We start from the raw sequence: 26,157 nt of genomic DNA, 5'->3' as shown, positions 1-26,157 counted from the left end.
CTCTTATACAGTCCAGGACACAAGCCCATGGAATGGTGCCATCCATAGTGTGATAGGTTTTCCTAAATCAATGAACATATTGAAGCCATTCCCCTCACCCATGAACAAGCCCACCAGCCAATCTAATCTAGACAATCCTTAACTGAGATTGTTTTCAGGTGATTCCAGTTGCATTGACAATTGTAACTAACTATCACAGCCAAGCCAACTAATGTGTATTAGCTCTTAACTATGGATGGATTAATGTGGAGTGACCAGACATTTTAACAGAGGTAGTGATAAGAAATACATAAATTAAAACAAACAAGTTAGGAAATTTATACCAAATAGGGACAATCTAAGAAACAGAAAATATTTCTCTGAAGGCTAGGATTTATAGAAAGTTAAGATGACAAATTATTAAAACAAAGACAGATGTTACAGCCAAGATTAATGGCACAAGACTGTAATTCTAGTAATTTAGGAGACTAAGGCAAGAGGATCATAAATTCAAGGTCTGTCTAAGCTACCGAATATACTCAAGGATTGCCTGTGAAACTGAAAAACACTATTTCTCAAAATAAAAAGTAAAAAAAGGCTGAAGATATAACTCAGTGGTGGAGTGCTGGACTAGCATTCATGAGACTCTGTGTTCATTCATTTGTACTGAGAAAAACAAACAAACAAAAAACAAAACAAACAAAACAGGTTCCACAGAGAAGCAAAAAGACAGTATAACTAGCATGTAATAAGTACTCAATAAATATTTATTGAATGGATAAAACCATTTAAATGTCATAGGATGTATATACAAAATTAATTTATAATGTTTCTATATAAAATATAAGAGATATATTCATCAGAAGATTAAAATATTAAATATTAAAAGTCAGAAGTGAGAAATATTAATTAGAGTATCAGTTTAAATTACTCAATATATTCATGAAACTGTATGAGAGAAAGAAAAATAAATATGGAGTTGAAGGTGACTGATGGTAAGGGCAAGGAAATTACTCAAAAGTAGCACAAGAAAACTTGTAACACTGGTGAACAGTCATGTAGAGACTCCAGATAACCTAATGAAGATGTACAAAAGCCAACATCAAGATCATATTGCTAACTTTATAGAACATGTGATGTAAAAAGAAACTCTCAAAACCTTCAAAAAAGAGGATAAAAATTCTCTACAAAGTATAGAGAACATGAACAACATTAAATGTATTGATGCAAAGCTAGAGCAATGTCTTTACATATTAGGGTAAAAATTATTTTCATTCTGGAATTCTATACCCAGCAAAACTGTCACATGGTATAAAGGTAGAATTACTAAAATTTCAGAAATATATTGCTTCTAAATTTAATCTGCAGTTTACTTCATACCAGCAAAGTATATCATAGTGCATAAAAATGAGAACTGAAACCTAGAGAAAAAGATGTGAATATTAGAAAAGGGCCCTAGACAATAACAAACAGAAAATGCAACATAACAGTTCTGTAAAGAGTCATCAGCCTAAATAACACAGTAAACCACAGGATTCCAGAAGAGATATGTCTAAGAAGAGCAATAGACACTAACTGAACATTTTACAGTTCCACAGAAGTGATAAATCTCAAATAATTTGTATGTATATTAAGAGTGGTAAATAGAAATATGTCCAAAAGAAATGTTACAATCATTAAACTCAGAAAAAATAGTACAAGAAGCAAAATATAATTATAATTCACTTTGTGACTTAACTGTGAGTAGTTTTTGTGGAGCTAATATAATAGAAACATTGAATATTATTCTATATTTATACTATTAAGTTTTAAAGATAAAATCAGGGAAATATGTATGGGCAGATAGAAGAAAAAAAGGGAAAATAATTTGTAATGCTCATATTAAGAAGCCTGTATGTATCTATCTTTTAAAATATCATAATTTTATTTGTTATTTAAATTGCAGAGGAGATAAATGAATAGACACTAAAACAGTTTTCTTGTAGGAATAATAATCAGGAGTGAAAAGGGTGGAGCTGTAAGTTTCTGTCTTTATTTCATGAGTCTGCTAACACCATTTGAGTTTTTAAATTATGCTTTCATCCATACTTAATTTGAAATGTAAAAAGTAAAATAATGACGAGCATGCTTGCATGCTGTCTTCTAAATATGCATTGTAAAAGTCATTCTACTGATTTTCGTTGCTTCCAAACTGCATCAAATTAAGTCAACCCACGAGGGGGAACTTGAATCCGACAAGGCACTTACTAGAATGGACAAAGCCAACACGAACTGTGAGTCAAGTTCTATCAGCTTGTCAGGAAACCCCTTGTAGAGATGAGGTGGTTGCCCCACTTGTTTTTGATGGAAAAAAAAGTCTGCCTTAGGAAATGCTCATTTCATACCTTGGATTTGGTTTCCCCTCCAGATACCATCTAAGCTGGATGCATGATAATTAAAATGTGCAAAAACAGATGTTTCTAGGTCTCAGTCAGGCACTGAGCAAATGTTTTCATGTGTCATTTCTTCCAGTAACTGTGCATGCAAATCACAAGAATGGCATTTCAAATTCCTACGATTGCTGTAACAAATTAGCACAAACTTGGTGGAATAAAACAATGGGAACTTATTACCTCATGTTTCTAAGGGCCAAAGATTCAAGCTCAGAGTGTCAGCAGGGCTGAGCTCATGCTGAAGGCTTGTAGGGCGACTCCTTCCTGGCCTTTTATATCTTCTGGCAGATGCAAGGCTGTTCTTAGTGTATGGTTGCCTAATTCCACTTCATACTTCTGTCTTCACATGTGTTTCCACTCTTGTGCTTGTCTCTGTGTTTGGGTGTCTCCTATAAGGATGTCTGCCATGGACTTAAGGACAATACAGATAATCCACAGTCTCATTTTAAAACTTCTTGCTTAATGACATCTGTAAAATACTTCTGCCAAGTAGGATCTCATTCACAGATTGAGAGGTTCAGGATATGGATTATGCTGCTACTCAAACCCATGTACAGGAGAATGAAAGGGTAAAAAGCTACATTCTATTCGCTTTAGTAGCAAGTTGTATTTAGGCAATGCTAAACCTGAAATGTGTTGTCCTGGAGAATGGAAGAAGAAAGGAGCCAAGAAATTGTGGCATTCTGGAGATAGTTCTGAAAACCAGCCATGGATTCTTCTCTTTTTGGATCTAGCTCTAACCTCCTTCCAATTTTATTGCAGCAATAAACTTGTTGGGCTTGTTGTCTGTTTCAAGACAATGTTAAGAAGGAAACCAGTGTTGACTTGAAATTTTCAATTGCTTCAGTTCGGGGATAAGTGAAAGTGAAGTCTTAGCAATGCCAGTCGAAATTTCCCCAAGCAGCATAAAGTATTTTTAGCACTGTAAAGAAAACACATTTAACATAATTTGACAATTTCAAAAATCTCCTGTTTTAAAAGCTCTGTCATCCCATATTTATTGGGACAGCAAGGAGCTTGGATAACCCTTTTATGGAAGGTTGACTCCATGCACATAATTTTCATGTACAAACCTGAGGCCTGAAATGTGTCATGAGTAGACTCCTATCAATACTTTCTGGTATTGTTTTTGCTATTGATCAACAAACTTGTTAAAAAAATCAGTGCAGATTCCATTGACTCATTTGTCATGCTGCTTAGGTTTAACTGTGTTCTTCTTTAAACACTGCTTATAGTCCTTAAGAAGAAATAATCCTTGGATTCCAGGTGGTCAGAGTAAGTGATTAAGGCAACAAGACATATCCCGCTTTGTTCATTGAGGTCTAAATTGTTTCTTACAGATTTTCTCTTGTCTTTGTGAAATATATGCTTGCATTCCTTTAAAATTAGTCCCAAGTATTAAATTATTTGTTCATTGAATTATTAGCAGTCACATGCATATGACAAAAATTCAATAATAATAAGTGTTTCTATTATTAGTTTTGTTACCATCATCTCTGTTGGATAGTGGTTTTCTCGGGGCTCAGCTCTCACTCTGCCATTCCTTTCTTTTTGTCTAAATGGTTCCACTGTGTAAATCATTACATTTTTGCCTACATCGTTACATTCATGAATGTAATAGAGTGGTGTATTACATTCATGTTATTTTTGTAAATTACTCACTCCTAAGACTCATAGTTTGTGCTCAGCCTTCATCTCACTTGGATTTAGTTGGCATGGACGGTATGTCTAAATGTTCTTGTCTTTTGATCTCCATCACAGGCTGTTACTTATTTGTGTTTTTTCTAGTACCTGAATGATAACTCCTGGAATTTATATTCTAGAACTTCTCCTTAAGTGTACTGCTTTCATCTACAATCTGTTTCCCCAAAAGAAATGCCCATTTCTAGTCTTTCACACAAACTTGAGACCTGCATTCCAAACTTTCTACTTATAATCTCTACTATGCTATTTCCTTAAACCCAAAGACCTAAATGTTTTTCCTTCATAAGTAACTTTTTTTAATTTTTCTTTATTAATTACACTTTACTCACTTTGTTTCCCCCCCCCCTGTGGTTCCCTCCCTCCTCCCATCCCAATCCCTCCCTTCCTCCACCCTCTGCCTGCATGCCCCTCACCAAGTCCACTGATAGGGAAGGACTTCTTTTCCTTCCTTCTGATCCTAGTCAATTAGGTCTCATCAGGAGTGGCTGCATTGTCTTCTTCTGTGGCCTGGTAATGCTGCTTCCCCCTCAGGGGGAGGAAATTAAAGAGCAGGCTAATCAGTTCATGTCAGAGACAGTCCCTGTTCCTATTACAATTGAACCCACTTGGATACTGAACTGCCATGGGCTATATCTGTGTAGGGGTCTTAGGTTATCTCCATGCATATGTAACTTTTTACCAGACTCATTTAGTAGAAATAATATGTTCTCAAGCACTCTAACTTGAAGCCATGAAGAAATTTTGAGGGCAGCCTTTTTCGCTAAAAGATGGGATCCTTTCTGATACATGAATGTTCTCTTTGAATATTATATTTTTAGCTTCCATGTTTATCAGTGAGAAAGAAAGAAAAATAATTTCTGAAACAAAAAGTAAAAATATCTAAACCTGAAAACAAATGGCATGCAAGAGATGAGTTTAATGCCATACCATGTAAGTTGTTTCTTTTTAAGTATGGTTTGTAAAGCACAAGCCACATGCATTTGTCTTCAGCATCAAAGGGAGTAGACAGAGACTAGCTGCCAAGATAGGAAAGATGTTCGCTACTGTGTTGCACTGATAACATCAATAAGGTCTAAAATGTCCCCAATACTTTATTGGTTAGATACAATTTTATTTGTAAAATATTTGAATACTGTGTAACAAATTAAATTCTGATGTAATATTCTGTGGTTGTATATAGAAAGACATTGCTATACTCTATTTATTAAAAGTTGGAGATTGGATATAGAAGAACTAAGCTATGCCAAGGACACTAAGGACTGGCCTTTCCTTCAGATTGCTAACCGGTGCATCTCTGTGCATAATAGTAGCAAATATGCTTTCACTATGTTCCTGAGAATCCTTGAAAAGAAACAAAAGAAGTGAAATAGATTCAGATTAGGCTAAATAATTTAAAGAGCATCTGTTTTCAAAGAGCATTAGATATAAGGTCAAAGCTTCGTTTTCGTGCTGCATGACAATTGAAATTGAGTAAATTTTTTCTGTCATGTGTCTACTAGTGACAGATGTGGAATTTGAGTCTTCTAGCATCACTGTGTTTGTCCTCACTCTCTTCCTGTCACTGTCAACCTGATAAGTACTTCCACTCTGGACATCCTAAGTGACCATGAAAATCAGTGCAGGCTCAACACTTGAGAGTATTCACCTTTGTGGAAACCAAATTGTATTTTACAAGCAAGAATTTTTGGAAATAATTTCCCTTTGATCTTTTGTGTTTGTTTGGCTTCTTCAATGGTTGCCCATCAACAAGCTGCTTAGCTTTTTTGCTTATCAGCTGCCTTATCTGCAAAATGGGTAGCTTACTCTCTATTCCTCAGGATAGACTTGAAACTGAAAGGAGGAACTAGTGAGATGGAGCATCTCTTGTATAAAATGACTAATATAATATAATTCATAATTATATATAAGATATAAGATATAATGACTTCCCCCAATTTCAGGTCCTTTCCTTCCTCTTCTCTGTCTTCCATGAAGCATTCATGTATTTCAGTCACACTATAAACCTTTTGCTACTCTGAGGAATTGTTCCCCTCTCACCCTGAAAGCACTGCAGTGCAGATTGCTGTTGCTTAAGCACTAGCTTTAGGTGCTTTGTTATTCTATCACTGAGAATTTGACACACATACCGTTTTTTGTTTTGTTTTGCTTTGTTTTGTTTTTTTCTTAAGATTAGCCATTATTTGTAATGATGTCTGTTAAGGACTATCCTCTGTCATACCTGTAAGGACTTTCATTTCCACACTGAAGAATGGGTTGTAATGCCTTTCATTCAACTCTAGATAGCATATCTATCAATATGGTAATTCATTAATAAGAATATAAGAGCCTGGGAAGACAAATCAGTTGGTAAAATGCTTGCCATAAGAGGACCTGAGCTTGATACTCAACAACGACATAAAAAAAATCTGGGTACAGCTGCATACATCTCTAATACCAGTGTTCGGGGAGTGAAAATGGGGAGGGGGTGGTGTGATAGGAGCTTCTTCGCTAGCCACCCTAGCCAGATTGGCAAGTTCCAGGTACAATGAGAAACATTATTTCTGCATGAGTGTATACAGAGAGAGAGAGAGAGACAGAGACAGACAGACAGAGACCAACAGAGACCGACAGAGAGAGAGAGAGAGAGATGCAGACAGAGAGATATAGACCAAGAGAATAAAAAAGAACATAGTCTTATCAATGTAAATGAGTATTTCTAATTTTCCAATAAATTGTAGTTAATAGTGAAATAGATACATGAAAATAGAGATACATGCAGAAGTACAGAGACCTCTGCCACCATAATCATGTCTGTCTATATCAAATCCATTCAGTCTATATAAAAACCTTACCTGTCTTTTAAGAAATATAATTGGACACTTTCCCCCCTAATTAAGTAAAGAACTTGCTAAAAACATCATACTCATACATTTCTATTTTACCATAATGTGTCAACTATTACTATGTAAATAGACAACTCATGTCCTTTCCTAGTTTGTCACATTTTCAAATAAAGCTATCTTCATTTCATACTATTTCCCTGAGACATTATGCTAGAAGGACAATTACCAGACCAAAAGTTATAAGCTTTTTTAATAGCTTTCATACTTATTACCAGATTGACTTCCAGCAAATCTGGTTATTCATTCATTTGGGGCTTATACTCAGGGTAATTTATGGTATCAAGAGAAAGAGTTATATCATAAGGAATACTAAGGACATCTGTGGTCAACTGCCACATTCAGTAACAAGCATCACATTATGAAAAGCTCAACACCACACATGGTGTTCGCAAACTGTGCAGAGAACTCAGGTCACAACCTCCCCCACACTCTGGAAATGCAGTTTTTAAACTCATTGCAAACTCAGCAGCCAGCTGGAGGTCTAAGCAGTAATCCCAATTCTCTGTGCTAATGGGGAGTTCCTACTGACCTGCACATCTGAGTGTTTAGTTTGGAGATAATTTTCAATAAACTGTTGTCACTTGAAAAGAAACAGTCTGGACAATGTATGGCCCATTTGGGATCCTGAGAAAATAAACAATGGAGGCAATGGCTCCTGCTTGTCTTTGCAGCCATTTCTGGAATGTGCTTTCTGGAGACTTCCTTTTTCTCTGTAGCAGAAGGTTTTACTTAAAAATAATGCTGTTTATTTCACATGTCTTAGAGGCCCTCTTTTGAAGAACCACAGTCATGAATGGCTTTAGACTCTTGCTTCGAAGCAACCAATTCATCCTGCTGCTGCTATTTCTCTTGCATTTTCACAGTCTGGGTCTGGATATGGACAGTCAATCTGCGGCAGAAGTCTGTGCCACACACACAATTTCACCAGGACCTAAAGGTGAGGAAGAAACCTCATATTTTATATGATATGTAAGACCTCTTCCCTCACCTCAAATCCACCCTAGCTGCTAGGTGACTTCTCTCCCTCTCCCCACCAGTGTTATCTGACTTCCCATGTATTTTGGAAATGAGTGGACTGTTACTGTAGGCTTCCTTTGGTGGTGGGGAAGAGAAGGTGAGAATAGGTGGAACCCTGGGTTATGAATCTGATGGCAATCACTGAGGACAGTGAGAAACTCCTCCATTACATCTAGAGGGAGATAAGGACTCATAGCCACTTTGATTAAACCACCTTTCTTTATTCTAGGGCTAGAACCCTTCTCTCTTTTCTCACTCACATTGATTCTAAAAAGAAATTGAGCTAGGAGGTCAAAAACAATTTTTTCCCGAAGTATAGCATATGTTTTGTAATTAATGGTCTCCTAAGTCCCAGTGAGGAAGATTGTTTTTTAATTAAGTATCAAAAGTAGTATATAAATAAATGATTTTTTTATATATTTGAAAGTGGACTCTCTGAGGTCAGCTGCCTTCAGCTGTAGAATAATAGAATATTGCTACCCCCAACCCCCGCCCAAGTAGAGTCAAGGTCTAAGGTCTGAATATGCTTCTAGCACTGGTTGTTGTTTTGTTTTTTTAAATAAATCTGTTTTTTTTTTCTGGTTTCAGCTCTTATTGTTTTGTTCTGAAAGTGGTCACTGCACTGCAGACTGGTTCTCTCCTATTAGTAATTTATGCTATGCTTCCCAAGGCTATTGGGTAGAAGAATTGTAGCTGCTTAAAATCTCAAGTAGAAAAAAAAATTAAAAGAAAAAAAATGAAATATGCTCAATTCTTGTCAGTTATTTAAATTTGTGTTCCTTAAAGGGCACTTTTCTTAATCAGTGAATTAATTTTCTCCTAAGATTGCAATCCAACTTCTATAACCTTTGATACCATAAAATAAATGCAAGGAGTTACAGGGAGACCTTGGGGCTTCCAAATAATTTCTTGGGTGAATAAATGAATAATGTAAGGGCAAATGTTCAGAAAGAAGAGCTTTGGTTAGAAATAGTATTTACTTAAATCTATAGCTGGGTTTTTCACAGAATACAAGGAGAATGTGTTTTCCCTGTGGTGTCATGAAGACTGGATATTGAAAGTTTTCTCGATTGTGCAACTAAAAGAATCTAGTTGAGCTTTTCCCTCCTTGAAGAAAAGCTACAATTTTCACAAAGGAATAAGGAAGTGCAAGAAGCTCATAATTAAATACCCTAGACATAACGTATTCTCATGCAACAACTGTATTCCTTCTACTTCAATTACTGGACATTGACTTTATAATGCCAGGCCCTGTTTTAGGCACAGCAGAACACTAAGTAATATATCAGCGTCATGAGCAATAAAGAGATACATTGTTTGGCATAGGTTTTCTGAGAAGGTATTGAGTTTACTCTCAGACAAGGTTCTGCAGAGCAGATGAGGACAGAATTCATATAGACAAGAGCAAGACTACAGAGTAAGTTTGAGGAAAGGACTCATTAGCTCTTGCTTTTCAAAAGCTGCATGCAATACATAGTAAAATCTTAAATATTTGCCAAATTAGCCAAGTACCACAGCATTCAGGAGATTGAAACAGGGAAATTGCAGGCTCAGGGTGACCCTCGTCTGCCTACAGACATCAAATTAATTTAAGAAAAATTGAAAGTCTTTATAAGAAAAAAAAGGTACTACCTTTTAAAAACATAAACCACTTTATTTCATTTTATCACTTCAATCTCTACACAGTGTTTATTGAAAACCAGTACCATCCATGAGCCTTCTCTAGTCATTTCTTCACCTAGTGCAAGGGTGGAGTCTGGTCATTAAAGATTCAGGTACAGTTTGAAAGTGTGGAACCCTGACACTCTTCCTGAGCTAAGGGAGAGCTGCGAACAGATCATAAGCCATTGTGGAAGGATGGAGATGTGAGTGAGCCTTGAAGGAGGAGCTGAGAGGAGCAGGTTGGAACACAGTGTTTTAGAGCCAGTTTCCTTCTCAGTAAAGAGATTCCATGATTCTAGAAGGTGCCAGAACACTTCCAAAGTTCTAGGAACCATGTCAGATGACTTGAGTTTGAATGTAAGATAAGGAACCTGTCCTAGCACTTGTCTTTGTGCAGCAAGCTTGGGAACTGATTACAAGCTGACCTCCTAGCTGACTTGCATCTTTAAGAACTGCCTTCACAGAGCAGCAACCTCAGAGTGTTGACTACTGTCTTTCCTTCTCTGGGCACAGTATTAGAGGTGGATTCACACACAGTGTACCTTCTTTCAAATGTAAACCACATCTCATTCCTGGTCGAACTATAATCGCCCCTCCCCAACTCCAAGGAAAGCAGGCCTAACCACTGTGCTCCTCACGAGGAAGGAGCATGATGGCCAAGTAGACATTTTAAAGAGCCAAAATATACTTTTTTTTTTCTTCAGAATCTTTTTTTTTCCTATAATCAAACCAGTGCATGCTTTTCTCCATGGCTAATCATCTCATTTCCATGTTTACCAGCACAGCAGTGCTGTGCGCAGAAATTTCTGCATTCTTGGAGAAACAGACAATTAAAGGAACTTAACTCTAAATTTCTTTTGGAGAGTGGAAACTAAATAAATTATTCAGACTTGCAGATGAAACACCAATAATGCTATCCAGATATAGAATATGCTGTTCAACAGACAGACAAGCTTTTCTGCATCATTTCCAAAATGCATTCAACTGGAGGAAAAGCATTAAATTCTATTTGAGCTACTCAGGCTTCAGCTTTTTTATTAAAAAAAAAAAAAGAACAACTGGTCCTTTGTCATACATATTTCTTATTTCTAAGATAAAATACTCACCATAAACTAATCTTGTACAGATATCATTAATGCATTTTTAACAAATCTGGCTTCTCTTTCTTTTACCTGTCTCTCAAGTGCACAGAGTTTCAATTTTTGAGTCAAGTTACCAAAACTTCTTTACTCAAAGTCTCCATTGTATTTCTTTCTACCTGAAACGTTCATTTTATACTGGTTGGCAAGAAATGTTCTTTTTTGATTTTTATCCCTACCATGGCAGTTTCTTTTAGCAACTTAGGTGAAATTCTGACCTCTGGTGGTTTTAGTTGAAAACAGCATGGATGAGAAAAATGAAGAAAAACTTTAAAGACTTTTAAATTAATAAGAGGCATTTGGAGGCTGCCTACCAAACTGAAAAAAAATAGTACATTGTCATGTTTGAGTTACAAAGCATCCATATTTAGCATTAATATCCTAAGCATACACATGAGAAAAGAATCTTTATGGAGGCCAAGTTGAGTCCTCAAGTTCAGCCAGAGCTACAGTTAGTTCTTCTTGAGCTGCCCTCTTGCCCTCTGGTCCGTATCTAGTCATGCCATGCCATGGTCGTTCGGTTTCACAAGCCAGGAATAGAAAAACAGATCTACGAGATCAGTGTATAACACGGTATAGGAGCATATTGATTAGGTCACCTCTACCTATAAGCTGCCAGTTCTTTGCAAGTGACTTTCACAGAGCACTTCCACAAGTAGCCTGGCTTCTTTAACTTTTATATTCCACGCTGTGGGGGTCTGGAGCCATCTTCTCCTCTCTTGCCTTTGTGTAGATACCAAGAAAATGCCTCAAAGCTAGGGTAGGAGGGGGAGTAGAAAATCCTGATCCATCAAAGTGTAAAGATGAATCAGGGAGTGGTGAATGGTAGTGATTTTAAAAATTATTTCTCTCACTTTTAATAAGGCATACCCCTTATTCTGTACTTCTTCCCAATTCTCTTATGTAATTATTTGGCTATGTACAAATCACTTCCTAGGACCATAACCACAGGCTCTTGCATATTGATAAAACTCATGGGCTTTGGAGAAATATATATGTGATTTGAGCTTTTCAACTTATTTAGCTATGATATCCTAAACCTTTGGTGCCCAGGGCTTTCAAAGAGATAAAAGAATGTCATACACATTAAATACTTATTTTAAAACTAAACCAAATCTAGCATCCAGCTTAGCTATCACTATTTCTGTGTCTTCTTCTATTGCTCATACTGGTCACCATAAGCTTCTCTTCACTTCCATTAAAAAAAAAAATATTCATAGGTTTGTTGAATTGTATCTCTAACTATACCTCTACCCCCCAAAAAATTTAAAAATTAAAAAAAAAAACAACAAACAGCACAGCTTTCTGCCCCCTTTGGAAACTTCATATTAGCTTCTAGTCTCAACCTCAAACACGGTTTCACTCTTTCGTGGCACAAAAACCCAAGGCTCCAGTTTTCATTCACTTGTATTTTCCTCTTTCTGTAGTTCTCCAGTTGGATTTATGATCCTTTTATTACTAAAGTGGTAATAATACTGGGTGGGTAATGGGGATTAAATGAACTTCAGTACACACCTAGTCAAAGCCTTGGTTCTCTCACCTGTAACATAGAGAAGAGAATTTTCTAACTACTTCATGCTGTCCTGGTGAGGAAGAATGACTTGAGCCACATAAAAGACTTAGTATAATATTGGACATAGCCTCAGGGACATCTGTAAATGTGACCAAATAAAAGCTTTAGCAAAAGCCAAAGGAGAATAAAACTGGTTCTTACTTTTTGTTACTTTTTCTTTCTTCACTAAGAAACGCACAATCAGCTACTTCCTATCCTAGGCAACACATTCCACTGTCCTCCAGTCAGTGTAGGGAGGTGTAGGCCAGACACCGTGTCTGTCCCTCACTTTTCTTGCTTTAGTCTATGAAACCCAACTTGTATAACTGGTAACTCTTTTAAAGTGCTTTTATCAACCCTCAAGTTCATGCTGTTTTATCTTAATGAGTCCTCTTGTTTTTATGCATCAACTGTTTGATCTGCAATCTTCTATCATTTCATATAAGTCTTTTAAATAATATTGTATAGCTATTTTCTTTGCTCTTTTAGGAATGGATTGTAAATACAGTCCAACAAAAGCCTGAACTGCAGATATTCAAGTGAAATAACATCTAAATAATTTCATATTTTTGTGTTATTTACTGTGATTGTGCTTGATTTGAGAACTCTGTAAGCATCATTTTACGTCTCTTGTGGCCACTTGACAATACTTGTGTCTTTTTAGCAAATTACATGCACATCACTTTAGAGGTTACAAAAAAGTTCATCTGTTATTTCAAATTTAGCACTGTTGACACATATGGGGATTACTGCCCCTGTTTTAAAGAGAAGAAAACTCAGGCACACTGCTCTTGCTTATGGTTCCACTGAACCACTATGGGCAAGTATTTTGAAGAGAAATAAAACCCAGTTTATTTTCTATTGGGGGTTGGTCTGGTGCTATATCTCTATCTCTATCTCTGTCTCTAGCTCTAGCTCTAGCTCTACCTATATCTGTCTGTCTATCTATCTATCTATCTAAATGCTATATTCTGGACCCCAAGATCTGATTGCAGTGCAGACATGTACATTATAATGTACACCAAATGGTGTTGTATAAACTTTGTTTTCCCAATTATCTATGACTGGTGAATAAAGAAAGTCTGGACAAACTGTCACTGGGCAGAAGAGAGGTAGGTGGAGCTTCAGTTCCTGAGCTTGGGATCTCAGGTAGGAACCAGAAGGCTAAAGGGAGAAGGAAGGAGGAGAGGAATATGGAGATAAAGGATGTCACCTGATGGAGCAGATCCAGCCCAGACAGAACAAATACTGGCAAGTAACTTGGAACAGTGGCTGGGAAGTAGCAAGATTTATTAGAAAATTAACGTAACCATATGTGCCCAGTTATGGTATTTAAAGTTTGCAAAATAGATCAGCAGGTCTCCATCTGAATTGTTTGGGAGCTAGCTGGGTTAAAAAAGCCCTCTAGAATTAATAAACTTTCTACAACAATTTTTCCTCAACACAGAGATCTGTTTTGCACATGTAATCATCACAGATACCATAGACTACGGATCTATTAACTGAATCATGTCACATCAGGAAAACCTAGCTCCTCTTTCATAAAGAGGAGTAATGGACAACCGATACCAACTTCTTTGATGAGGTGACACCTACTACACCTTGCACTCAAGATCTAGATTCATTTATTTGTTGTGAGCCAAAGTTGCCGACATAGTAAGACAAAGTATTTGATAAATTAAAACAATATTATCCGGAGTGGTGTTTCGCCTGTCCTAAAATGAACCAGTATCTAGAGAAGGCAATGCCATTCAGAAAAAAAATCATTTCTATGTCTTTGGATCATGTTCTGGGTCACCAAATGACAAGGCAATGAAAGACTAGAGACTCATATGTCTATGCTAAGTTGAGATGCAATGATGTGGGCATAGGAATATGTCAGATGCCATAGGAATATGTAAGAAAACAGACCTCTGAAAATAGTAATTCATCATCGTCATTTGTTCTTTAGTTCATTCTTCAAGGTATGAAGAGACAGAGGAAGGTAGACAATCTTTCAGGGATTGTGCTACAAAGCCAGTACTCAACACATGAACAAAATCACTGTCTGGAAGCCGAGAAAGTCACCATGCAAGGAACACAATCTATTTTCCTATACTGCAGTATAACAAAGATGACATTTTCTTTTCCAAATTGAGACGCACATCCACTGTAGCCTGCCTATTGCAGGCCTAAAAGCTAACATCTCTAGATAAGCAACTAAAAGCTAACATCTCTAGATAAGCAAGCAAATACATTTGTCTTTCTGGATCTGAGTTACCTCATTCAGAATGATTTTTTCTACTTTCATCTATTTACCTTTGAATTTCATTATTTCATTTTTTTCATCATCTGAATAATATTTCATTGTATAAATGTACCACATATTTCTTTATCCATTCTTCTGTTAAAGTATATATACTTGGTTTCCAATATTAGGATATTATGAACAGAGCAGCACTCAACAATATTGAGCAAGTTTCTCTGTGGTAGGATAAAGCATACTTTGGGTTTATGCCCGAGAATGGTATCACTGGACCTTGAAGTAGATCGATTCCCACCTTTCTGAGAAACTGCTACATTGATTTCCATAGAGGATGTACAAGTTTGCATTCCCACCAGCAATGGATGTATCCTCCTTTTTTTATTTTCTTACCTGCATGATTTGTCATTAGTTTTATTGATCTTGCCATTCTGACTGGTGTAAGGTAAATTCTCAAAGTAGTGTTGATTTGCATTTCTTTTATGACTAAGGAGGTTGAACATTTATTTTAGTATTACTCAGCTATTTCAGTTTCCACTCAAGTGAGTTTTGAGAATTTTTGTTTATATCTGTAACCCATTTTTAAATTGGATTATTTGGTTTTCTTTATATCTGGTTTCTTGAGTTCTTTGTATACTTTTGGATATTAGTTATCTATAGTATGTGGAGTTGATGAAATATTTTTTTTCATAGTTCTGTACACTGCCACTTTATCTAAATAATGGTGTAATTTGCTTTACAGAATCTTTTCAATTTCATGGGGTCCCATTTATTAATTGTTGATCTTAGAGCCTGAGCTATTGGTGTTCTGTTCAGAAAGGTGTCTCCTGTACCAATGAGTTTAAGGCTATTTTCCACTTTCTCTTCTGTTTGGTTCAGTGTACTTGGTTTTGTGTTGAGGTCTTTGATCCATTTGAGTTGAATTTTGTACAGGGTGATGAGTATGGATCTATATGAATCCTTCTCCATGCAGCCATCTAGTTTGACCAGTATCATTTGTTGAAGATATTATTTTTTCCAGTGTGTATTCTGGCTTCTTTATAAATAATCAAGCATCCATAGATACATGCATCTTCAATTTAATTCTAGTAATCAACATGTCTGCTTTCAGGTCTTTTTTCTTTTTTAATTTATTTATTTTTATTAATTACAGTTTATTCACTTTGTATCCCACCATAAGGCCCTCCCTCCTCACTTCCCAGTCCCATGCTCCCTCCCCCTTCTTCACGTATGCTCCTCCCTAATTCCACTGATAGGGGAGGTGCTCCTCTCCTTCCTTCTGATATTAGTCTATCAGATCACATCAGGAATGGCTGTATTGTCATCTTCTGTGGCCTGGTAAGGCTGCTCTCCCCTCATGGGGAGGTGATCAAAGAGCAGGCCAATCAGATTATGTCAGAGGCAGTCCCTCTTGCCATTACTATGTAACCCACTTGGACACTAAGCTGCCATGGACTACATCTGTGCAGGGGTTCTAGGTTATCTCCATACCTGGTACTTGGTTGGAGTATGAGTCTCTGGGAAGACCCCTGTGTTCAAATTTCTGGTTCTGTTGCTCTCCTTGTGGAGTTCCTGTCCTCTCCAGATCTTACTATTTCCCACTTCTTTCATAAGATTCCCTGCACGTTGCCCAATAGTTGGCCCTAAGTCTCAGTGTCTGCTTTGATAGTCTGCAGGGCAGAGCCTTTCAGAGGCCCTCTGTGGCAACAATACCTACAAACAAATGCAGCATTACAGAAGACACTAGAAGGGAAATACAACCCAAGAAAACTATCTACTTTCAAAAAAACACAGGAAATAATTAACCTCACTACAGTAAAACAAAAAGCAACCAAGCACACAACCTTATGACCGCAGCCAACATCAAAATCAAAGGATCTAACAGCCACTGGTCATTAATCTCTCTCAACATCAATGGACTCAACTCTCCAATAAAAAGACACAGACTAACACAATGGATGCATATATAAAACCCAGCAATCTGTTGCATACAAGAAACACACCTAAGTCACAAAGATAGACATTACCTGAGGGTAAAGGGTTGGAAGATGGCTTTCCAAGCAAATGGACCCAAGAATCAAGCAGGAGAAGCCATTCTAATATCTGATAAAATAGACTTTCAACCAAAATTAATCAAAAGAGATGGGGAAGGACGCTTCATACTCATCAAGGGAATATTCTTTCAGGTCTTTTAATTTTCAGTATTGATTTAGCTATCTTCAGTTTTTTGTTTTTCCATATGAAGTTGAGAATTGTCCTTTCAAAGTCTATGAAGAATTGAGCTTAAATTTTAATGAGAATTGCATTGAATCACTAGATTGCACATAAAATGCTCATTTTTTACAATGTTAATCCTACCAATCCATGAGCATGAGAGATCTTTCTTTTTTAAATTAATTAATTAATTAATTTACTTTATATTCCGATAGGAAGCTCCTCTCCTCCTAGTCCCTCCCTCTCCACTCTCCTCCCATTCTCTCCATTTCATCTCTCCTTCCCTCCCTTTTTGTCCCCTCACTTTCTAATCAAAGAAGGGGAGACTTTTCCATGGGTATCAACTCTCCTTGGCATATCAAGTATGGCTGGGTCCATCTTCTTCTATTGAGGCTAGAGAAGGCTGTCCAGTTAGGGGAAAGGGATCCAAGGGCAGACAACAGAGTCCATGAAGCCCCTGCTCATGCTGTTACAGGTCCTACATGAGGACCTACCTGTACATATGTTATACGTGGGATTGGGGCATCTAGAACTATGCCATGGATGCTCTCTGGTTGGTGGTCCAGTCTCTGTGAGCTCCTATGGGTCCAGGTTAGTTGATTTTGTAGGTTTTCTTGTGGTGTTCTTGACCTTTCTGGCTTTTTTCCATCTTTTCTTTCTCTCTTCCATAAGATTCTTAAGATTCTCCAAGCTCCACCTAATGTTTAGCTGTGGGTTTCTGCATCAGCACCTGGGGAAAGCCACTCAGATGACTGGTATACTAGCCTCCTGTCCAGCATGGGAGACCTTTCTATCATCTGATATCTTCTTCAGTTTTTTCTCTGATGTCTTAAAATTTTTATCATACAAATCTTTAGTTTGGTTGATTAGAGGTAAGACAGAATTGTTTGGGGGGAGAGATGGAGGAGATTATTGTGAAAGACATTGTTTCCCTTTTTTTTCAGCCTGTTTGTAATTTGTATATAAGAGGTCTACTAATTTTTTTGCATTTTTTTAATCCAGCTATGTTGCTGAAAGTGTTTATAAGGTGTAGAACCTTCCTGGTAGAATTTTAGGTTCACATATGTATATTATCTGAAAATAAGATACTTTGATTTCTTCCTTTTCAATTTGTATACACTTGATCTCCTTCAATTGTCTTATTGTTTTAGCTAAGATTTTAAATACTATATTTAATAGGCATAGAGAAAGTAGACAACTTTGCCTTTTAGTGAAATTGTTTTGACTTACATTTTAGTTGATGTTGGCTGTGGACTTTCTGTAAACTGTCTGTATTATGTTAAGGAGTGTTCCTTGTATCCCTAATATCTCAAGACCTTTTATGATGAAAAAATTTTGGTTTTGTCAAAGGCCTTTTCTGAATATAATGAGATGATCATGTGGTTATTGTCTTTCCTGTTCATATGATGGATTACATTTATCTATTTACATACGTCACTGCATTTTTGGGATGAAGCCTACTTGATCATAGTGGACTATCTTTTTGATGTGTTCTTGGATTCAAGTGAGAATTTTTGCATCTATGCTCACAAAGGAAATTGATAATTCTGTAATTCTCTTTCTTTGTTGTATAATATGTTTGTGACCTTGTAAAACAAATTGGGCAGTATTCCTTCTGTTTCTTTTTGTGGAATAGTTTGAGAAATATTGGAATTAACTCTTCTTTGGAAGTCTGGTATATTCTGCACTAAGCACATCTGACCCAGGGTTTTTTGGTGTTTTTGCTTGGAAAATTTTAAATGACTGTTTCTATTTCACTAGGAGTTATGTAGGTATATTTCAATGGCTTATCTGATCTTGATTTAACTTTGGTAAATGAGACGTATTGATAAAATCATCCATTTTTTTTTATATTTTACACTTTGGTGGAGTAAAGTTATTAGAGGACATAAAATGCCCTTCTGGTTCTCTGGATTTCATTGTTTTTGTGTTGTTTATTTGTTTGTTTGCTCGCTTGGTTGGTTGCTTGCTTGGTAATATTTTCATCCCTGAGTTATTTTTATTTTTATTTTTTCTCTTTCTTGCCAGCTACTCCTTTTTGGAGTAATTTCTTCTTTTTGTTCTACAGCTTTCAGGTATGCTATCAAGTTACTAGTATGAGATCTCTCCAGTATTTTTATGTAGACTAAGTGCTATGAACTCTTAGAACCTCTTAGACTTTGTTGAACTCTTGTATGACTCTTTGAACCTCTTAGACAGTGTGTGAGGGTCAGTATGTGATTTAAGGCTTAGAAATGTTTCTTTTATGAGCTGGTTGTCCTTGTCTTTCATGCATAGACATTAAGAATTGAAACAGCTAGAGTCATAGTCTCATAGCAGTGGGGGAGATGGAGATTGAGGAGGACACATTCTAGCCACGCAGGACTTAGAGTAGTGGGACGAGAACAACAATACACCTTCAAAACCTCTGACCCAAAATTTACCTTGCCTATAAGATGTGTAGAGATAAAGATAGAGCAAAGACTGAGGAAATATCCAGCCAATGTCTGGCCCAACCCGACACCCACCCCTTGGGAGAGAACCAACCCCTGACACCATTAACCAGAGTCTGCTATGTTTACAGACAGGAGCCTAGCATAACTGCCCTGTGAGAGGCTTCACCCAGCAACTGATCAAATGAGATACTGAGAGTCACCCCCAAGAATTAGGCAGAGCTCTGGGAGTCCTATGGAATAGTAGGGAGGAAGGATAGAGGGACCTAGAAGAGACAAGAACACCATAAGAAGATCAACAGAGTCAACTAACCTAGGCCTATAGGGTCATACAGAGACAGAAGCACCAACCAAAAAGTATACATAGGCTGGACCTAGAGCCGCTGCATATATGTAACCAATAGGCAGCTGTATCTTCATGTGGGTGTCCTACATGAAGTTGAGTGCTGCCTCTGACATGGACTCAGTTACCTGCTTTTTGGTCACTTCCCCCCTAATGGGGCTCCCTTGCCTTGATGTGGTGCTTCAGCTATGTTGCAATACTCAGGGTCCACTGCATGGTATGGTTGCTGGACTCTACTGGAGGCATATTGTCCTGGATGCCATTGAGTTTTTATGCTGGCATCTAGGCATCTGGGGTTTGGAAGATCACAATTCAAGGTGCTGGTATCTGTTCTTGTCTTTGATTGGTGGTGTTTTTTATTCCCTAGTTTCTGTCGCCCTCTCTGGTTCTTAGGAGAGTGAGGTGATTGGCAGAAAAATTTTCTGGGATCCTGGTAAGTCTGGCTTTTGGGAGTTCCAGGTAAAATGTGTGTCAAAGTATTGGGACTTAACACTAAAGAATGAGGATGGGCTAGGGAAGCCTGGGGTGACCACTGGAGAAAGAAAGCAGAGCGCTCCACCAGGATCTGCTTAGTTCCCTGGAAAAGTGGGCAGATCTCTCTGCTGCAGAGCTGGGGATGATACTGAGGGTTTGGACTTGGAGAAACGGAGGAGGAGGTCCTGCTTCTCAGGACCCAGTGGCCTGTGGCTTTCCTGTGGCTTCAAGTTCTGGGCTGGGATAAAACCAAGAATGGGGTAAAGGAAGTTTGGAGGGGAAGAGCTGCATGATCCACTAAGTAGACAGAGAGGAAGGGGAGGCCACAGCAAGTGGTCTGCTGTAGAGCTGGATATGGGACTGAAAGTTAGATTTGGGGGACTGGAGGAGAAATGAAAATATGCAGTTAGCCTTCCTGCTTCCATGGTTGGAATGGCCTGTGGGTTCTCAGAGAATTCCTGCTGGGACTAAGGACTAAAATAAAGCAAGGAGTCAGGGAAAGGACGTTAGGAGGGGAAGATTTGTGCTATCCACTGGTGATGGAGGTAAGGTCCCTGGAGATCTCAGCAAGTTTTCTGCTGCAGAGCTAAGGATGAGACTGGGGGATTGAATTTGAGGGAGTGAAGATTTGCAGTTAACCTACTTGTTTTCCTGGTTAAAGTGGCCTGTGCGTTGCCAGGGAGTGCCTGCTGGAGCTGGGATAAAGCAATGAGTGAACACAAGATAGGTTTAGGAGAAAACATTTGTGATCCCTTAGAGAAGGGGGCAAGATGGAGGTGGAAGGGAGGGTGCAGCAGGCGGTCTGCTCCAGAGCTGAAGATTTTAGGTTTTGGTTTTAGAGGAGCTGAAAGAGAGATGAAGGCTTGCAGTTAGCCTACCTGCCTCCCTGTCTGGAGAGAACTGTTTGTTTTCTAAGGAGAGAGAAAATGTGTGGATTCAGATGGGAAGGTGAGGAGGCTCTAAGAGGAGTTAGGGGAGAAGACATTATAATAGGAATATATTGTATGAAAAAAACATCTATTTTTGATAAAAGTAAAGTAGGGAAAATAAACTCTCAGTTTATAATTTTTATAGTATTATCACCTTGTCATTATCAGGTGAAGAAATACAATTCTGAAATTACTGTCCATACTGCACTAGCATGACCTTTCCTGTGACTTGTCCTTTCTGGTTTTCTAATATTTTAACTCTGAGCACATAATTAAATGCACAGCTAATGCCCAGCATTCACAATGTCTCTGTGTCTGTCTCCAAGTCTTTATTAATTAAGCCAGAGTCACTCCAAAGTCATCCCATCACTGCATATTCCCCAATGTCCTCTTATTTTAATTCTAGGCATATAGGAAGAAATGAGTGTGGAGTGAGAAGTGGTCTTTGGAAAGGAGATCAACTGCACTGAACTCAGCCATGATCTCTCACAGATGGATGAGGCAGGATCCTAACTTCAGAGTCATTGATTTTTACAGAGTTTCACTTGTTAGACAGCTTTAAAAGACATTGTTCAGAGAGTCTCCATCAACGTCTTAGGTGCATATCAGTTTCGGTTTAAGACAATGCTCAATTTCTTTGCAACAGTTTTTTTTTTCAATGAATAAGAAAGTAAAAAGTTGAAACCGTGAATGACACTGGATATCCAAGTGTTTCACACACAAAAAAAGTCCAGTCTAAAATTAATTAACGGACATTAATATGTAGTTGTGTAAGATTGTATTACTTAAATAATATGGTGAGACAGCAATGAAAAAATAATAACAAGGAACAAAATGGTGAATTACCAAGGAAACAATGTTACCGACAAATGTGAATAATGTAAGAATTAACCTCAGATAATTTTTAGGGAGGATTTAGAAAGGAAAGGAAAATTGTAGATCTTTTTATAGTATTTTGAAGATATTTTTCAAATTGTGAGGGCATCTCAAGGTGAAGATATAGAAAGAAAAGCTATTGGTCTTTCCTTTTACTGTTGCCTTCTATCTCTGAGTCCATTTCACTCACTGAGGCTTTTCTATATATTTATTCTATTTATTTTCCTTCTTCGATGAAGTGCTGCACTATACTCTGTAAGGAACATGATACACATACTAGGATGCAGACCTCTAACCCATCATCTTTACTATCAACATAAAACTGTGTTGTGTTTTAACACAATCATTACCATTGGAATATAATATTAACCATTGTTTGTTTCAACCTGTCTCATAATGAGACATTTTTAGATGTTTACAGTTTCTGGTTTTTAACTCTATACATCCCTGTATATGTATTTGATAAAAGAAGTTCCTTGAGGTAAACAGGAGTGTTGTATTTTTATATTTTAATTTCTTTTCCTTTGTGAATACTAGGGACTGAACCTATTTCATCACTCATTCTAGGCAAGTACTCTACTATTAACTATATCCTCAGATTTTTTTAACTTTAGAGGATTATTATTGTTATTGCAATTACTGTTATTATTATTTTATGTTTTTTTATATATTTATTTGTCTATGCATCAGTGCCATGTGTTCCAGGGCAAAGGACAACTTTCAGAAGCCAGTTTGCTCTCTCCCTTCACATTATACGTTCAGGGCATGGAACTCAGGTCCTCAAGCTTGGCAGCAGGTGCCTTTATTCAGTGAGCCATCTTGCTGGCCTATCTTTTTGCAGGTTTTCATTATGTTGTTCAGGCTGACTGTTAACTCACTATGTAGTCTAGGCAGAGTTTAAACTTGTAATTTTTCTCTGTTGGCCCCCAGAGCAGCTGGAATTGCAGGCCTATCATTTTGCTGCACTTTAATCTCACTTTTAGATTATTTTCTAGGTGCATTTCCCTTGTCAAGAACTATGAATAACAAACTTCAACTCTCTTTGCTTGTATATTCTTTGAATCTGATGTAAGATATAGCATAGGTATTATGAAGGAATATATGATATATGATATGTTGTATATGGTGTATTAGGTATAATATGTATATATACATACACATACATATACATATATACACACTGAATTTCTCAACAAGTATTAGTAATTTAAACAAATCTTTTAAAATCATTCATTGCCTTCCTTCAAATGAATTTTCTTAGGTTGTTTATATATTACGACAATTATTTATTTATTTTGAGTATTCACTTTTCTTTTTTCCGGTTGTTTATAAAGTTTGAAAAATTAAGCATGTTTAGTTTAAACACTCATCAGTTCATTATGCCTGGCATATCTCTTACGACTTTTGGTTTCTTCTTTATGTGAACTAATTTCATTTAGAAAGAAGGCATATGCGCTATTCAGTGATGGCAAAAGCTGAAAGGCATTTTGATGATCAGGGAACAAACTTGGATAAGGAGAGATTATTCAAGTCAAGACCATAAAATAAATTGGAAAAGTTACTTTGATGTTAATTTTAAAAGCTATATACTAGACGAAGTGTGGCCTTAGCCTACAAACAGATATCTACTGGAATATTTTGAATGAGAAAGTAACAGTGAAAAAAAAAGATACATTTGCAAGGTAGTTTGATAAAGAAAAATTTAGACTCATGTAAACTGGTATTCCAACTCATTGCTGAAAAGAAGCTATTTTAATTGTGTTTGATGCCTTACTTAATTAAGCATCATGAAGACCATTTGGGGCTCACCTACAATATACAAAAATTGGAACACCAAGAAGGAATAGGTAAGATAGAGATAACAAGAACAAGAGAAAATAGAGAATGAGAAAAAGTAAAAACCAAAATCGATCCGAGAAAAGATAAATTATCAAACCTGGCTTAACTGTTGAGCCTAGGAAATTTGAGCATGATGGAAATATTGAGAGAGAAAATAAATTAGAGGAAGAAACAAAAACACTGCCGGGCATAGCAAGAGTAGTGTTTTGTGTATTTTCATGGGCTGCCTTATTGCTTTATAGGCTGTTACCGCAGACTGAGGCCAATTCATTAATCAGCCCATACTGAGAAAGACATTTCAATCAATCACAAATTCATTTGACTGTATTGTCATTAAGCTCACATTTATCCATCTTGTCTTTAGGGATGTAACTCCTTCTATTTCAAGAACATTTATTGAGCAGCTTAGATTTGGTGCAAGGAAGGAAGGAATGCAATGCGAGGAAGACAATTTGTCAATTCAGATATATCTAATCCTAGGATGACACCATATGGTAGGAAGCTCTAAAGTATTAGAAGAATACCGTTCAGGGACTATCATTAATTCTCTATGCTACAGTGTAGTACATCTGATCTATGCATACCTTTACCTAGAAGACTCTTGACTTTGGCTTGTCAGGAACATATCACCCAATAGAATGTAAAAATTCACATGAATAAAATTCTCACCAATAAAAATTGGTGAGAAGGCTTTAGCATATGCTTGCCTTAATATATTGACAAAATTGTTAGTTCCTGACTTAGATGTAAATCTAAGTTGAATTCCTCTCAGAGATTCTACTTTTTTTAAACAAAGGCAAGAGAGAGCTGAAGATGTGGACAGATGGAAGCAGGTGGCTCTTTTCTGTTCCCATATAACAGGTTTTTTTTCTCATTTGTTACAGTAATTTTTGGCTTCCTGAGGCTGTGCCCTTGCCACAGAGAAGGATGTTTTCTTAATCATTGTCTAGTAATTTTATTATTGGGAAAATTGTATCAATGACTGAAAGAATCTAACACTAGACAAAGGAGAAAATGCCAACTTACAGAGTTTGGCATCAGGAAAGAATGGAGCCATGCTAGAGCTACATGCTTGTTCCGGGCTCACTCTTCTTGCCTTGGCTTTGATCTCCTCTATAATTACATCAGCATAAATCCTGTTTTTTTCTTGTGCTGTCAGGATATATTCAGAATCTTCTCTGAACCTCCTAATATCAGATTATTCTCCTCTAGTATTTGGAAGTTCTAATTAGAATTATTTTTTAAATTTTATTTTTATTTATTTATTTTTTATTAATTATACTTTGTTCACTTTGTATCCCCCCTATAGTTTCCTCCCTCCTCACCTCTCAATCCTTCTCTTCCTCCCCCTTCTGTACTCATGCCCTCTCCAAGTCCACTGATAGGGGAGGTCTTCTTTTCCTTCCTTCTGATCCTAGTCTATCAGGTCTCATCAGGAATGGTCACATTGTCTTCCTCTGTGGCCTATTAAGGCTGCTCCCCCCTCAGGGGAAATTGATCAAGGAGCAGGCCAATCAGTTCATGTCAGAGACAGCCCCTCTTCCCATTACTATAGAACCCACTTGGACACTGAACTGCCATGAGTTACATCTGTGCAGGGGTTCTAGGTTATCTCCATGCATGGTATTTGGTTGGAGTATCAGTCTCAGGAAGGACCTCTGTGCTCAGATTTTTTTGTTCTGTTGCTCTCCTTGTGGAGTTCCTGTCCTCTCCAGATATTACTATTTCCCACTTCTTTCATATGATGGAAAAGATCATCCTGAGTGAGCTGTCCCAGAAGTGGAAAGACACACATAGTATATACTCACTCATATAGACACATAATATAGGATAAACCTACTAAAAATCTGTACATCTAAAGAAACTAATCAAGAGGGAGGACTCTTGATAAAATGCTCAATCCCTATCCATGAAGGCAAAGAGGATGGACATCAGAAGAAGGAGAAAACAGAGAACAAGTTGGGAGTCAGCCACAGAGGGCCTCTGAAAGGCTCTGCCCTGTAGACTATCAAAGCAGATGCTGAGACTTATGGCCAACCTTTGGGCAGAGTGCAGGGAATCTAATTAGAATTCTTAAACAGAGACTCATGGTTTCTTAGTGGGTCACATGTCAATTTACTGAGTCCATGACTGTCCAAACCATATCAGAATGAATGTTGATTTCAACAGAACATTGTGAAGCTGTTACCAGAATCTCAAGAAAAACTACCAATTGAGTAAAATCAATGGATGAGTATTTACAATATGCACAATATTTATAAATGGAACACATTTGATTGAAGGACTCCACTATGAGTTTTATCACCTATAATCTCATATGATCTTCAAATAGTTCAATAGAAAAGGCATTTTTACCATTGTCAATGAAAACCTCTGAAGACGGGAAGTTAATTGTTTAATATAAGATTTAATTTAAATTTAAATAATTGATTAAATAATTT

At 37.1% G+C, this 26,157-nt stretch overlaps 1 protein-coding gene across 1 annotated transcript in view; it reads left to right on the top strand.

Annotated features, from left to right (window-relative positions):
- The first annotated feature begins 7,669 nt into the window (after positions 1-7,669).
- Positions 7,670-26,157, top strand: part of Colec10 (collectin subfamily member 10) — a 47,688-nt gene continuing 29,200 nt past the window's right edge. Inside the window, exon 1 of the mRNA XM_060389415.1 lies at positions 7,670-7,934. Within this exon, the coding sequence (XP_060245398.1) occupies positions 7,787-7,934 (148 nt within the window). The 5' untranslated portion in view covers positions 7,670-7,786. The remainder of the gene's footprint in view (positions 7,935-26,157) is intronic.

Source organism: Meriones unguiculatus, chromosome 8 (assembly GCF_030254825.1).
Source record: "Meriones unguiculatus strain TT.TT164.6M chromosome 8, Bangor_MerUng_6.1, whole genome shotgun sequence".
Lineage (NCBI taxonomy): Eukaryota > Metazoa > Chordata > Mammalia > Rodentia > Muridae > Meriones > Meriones unguiculatus.
The sequence above is the reverse complement of the archived record's forward strand: the minus strand, read 5'-3'. Positions and strand labels throughout refer to the sequence as shown.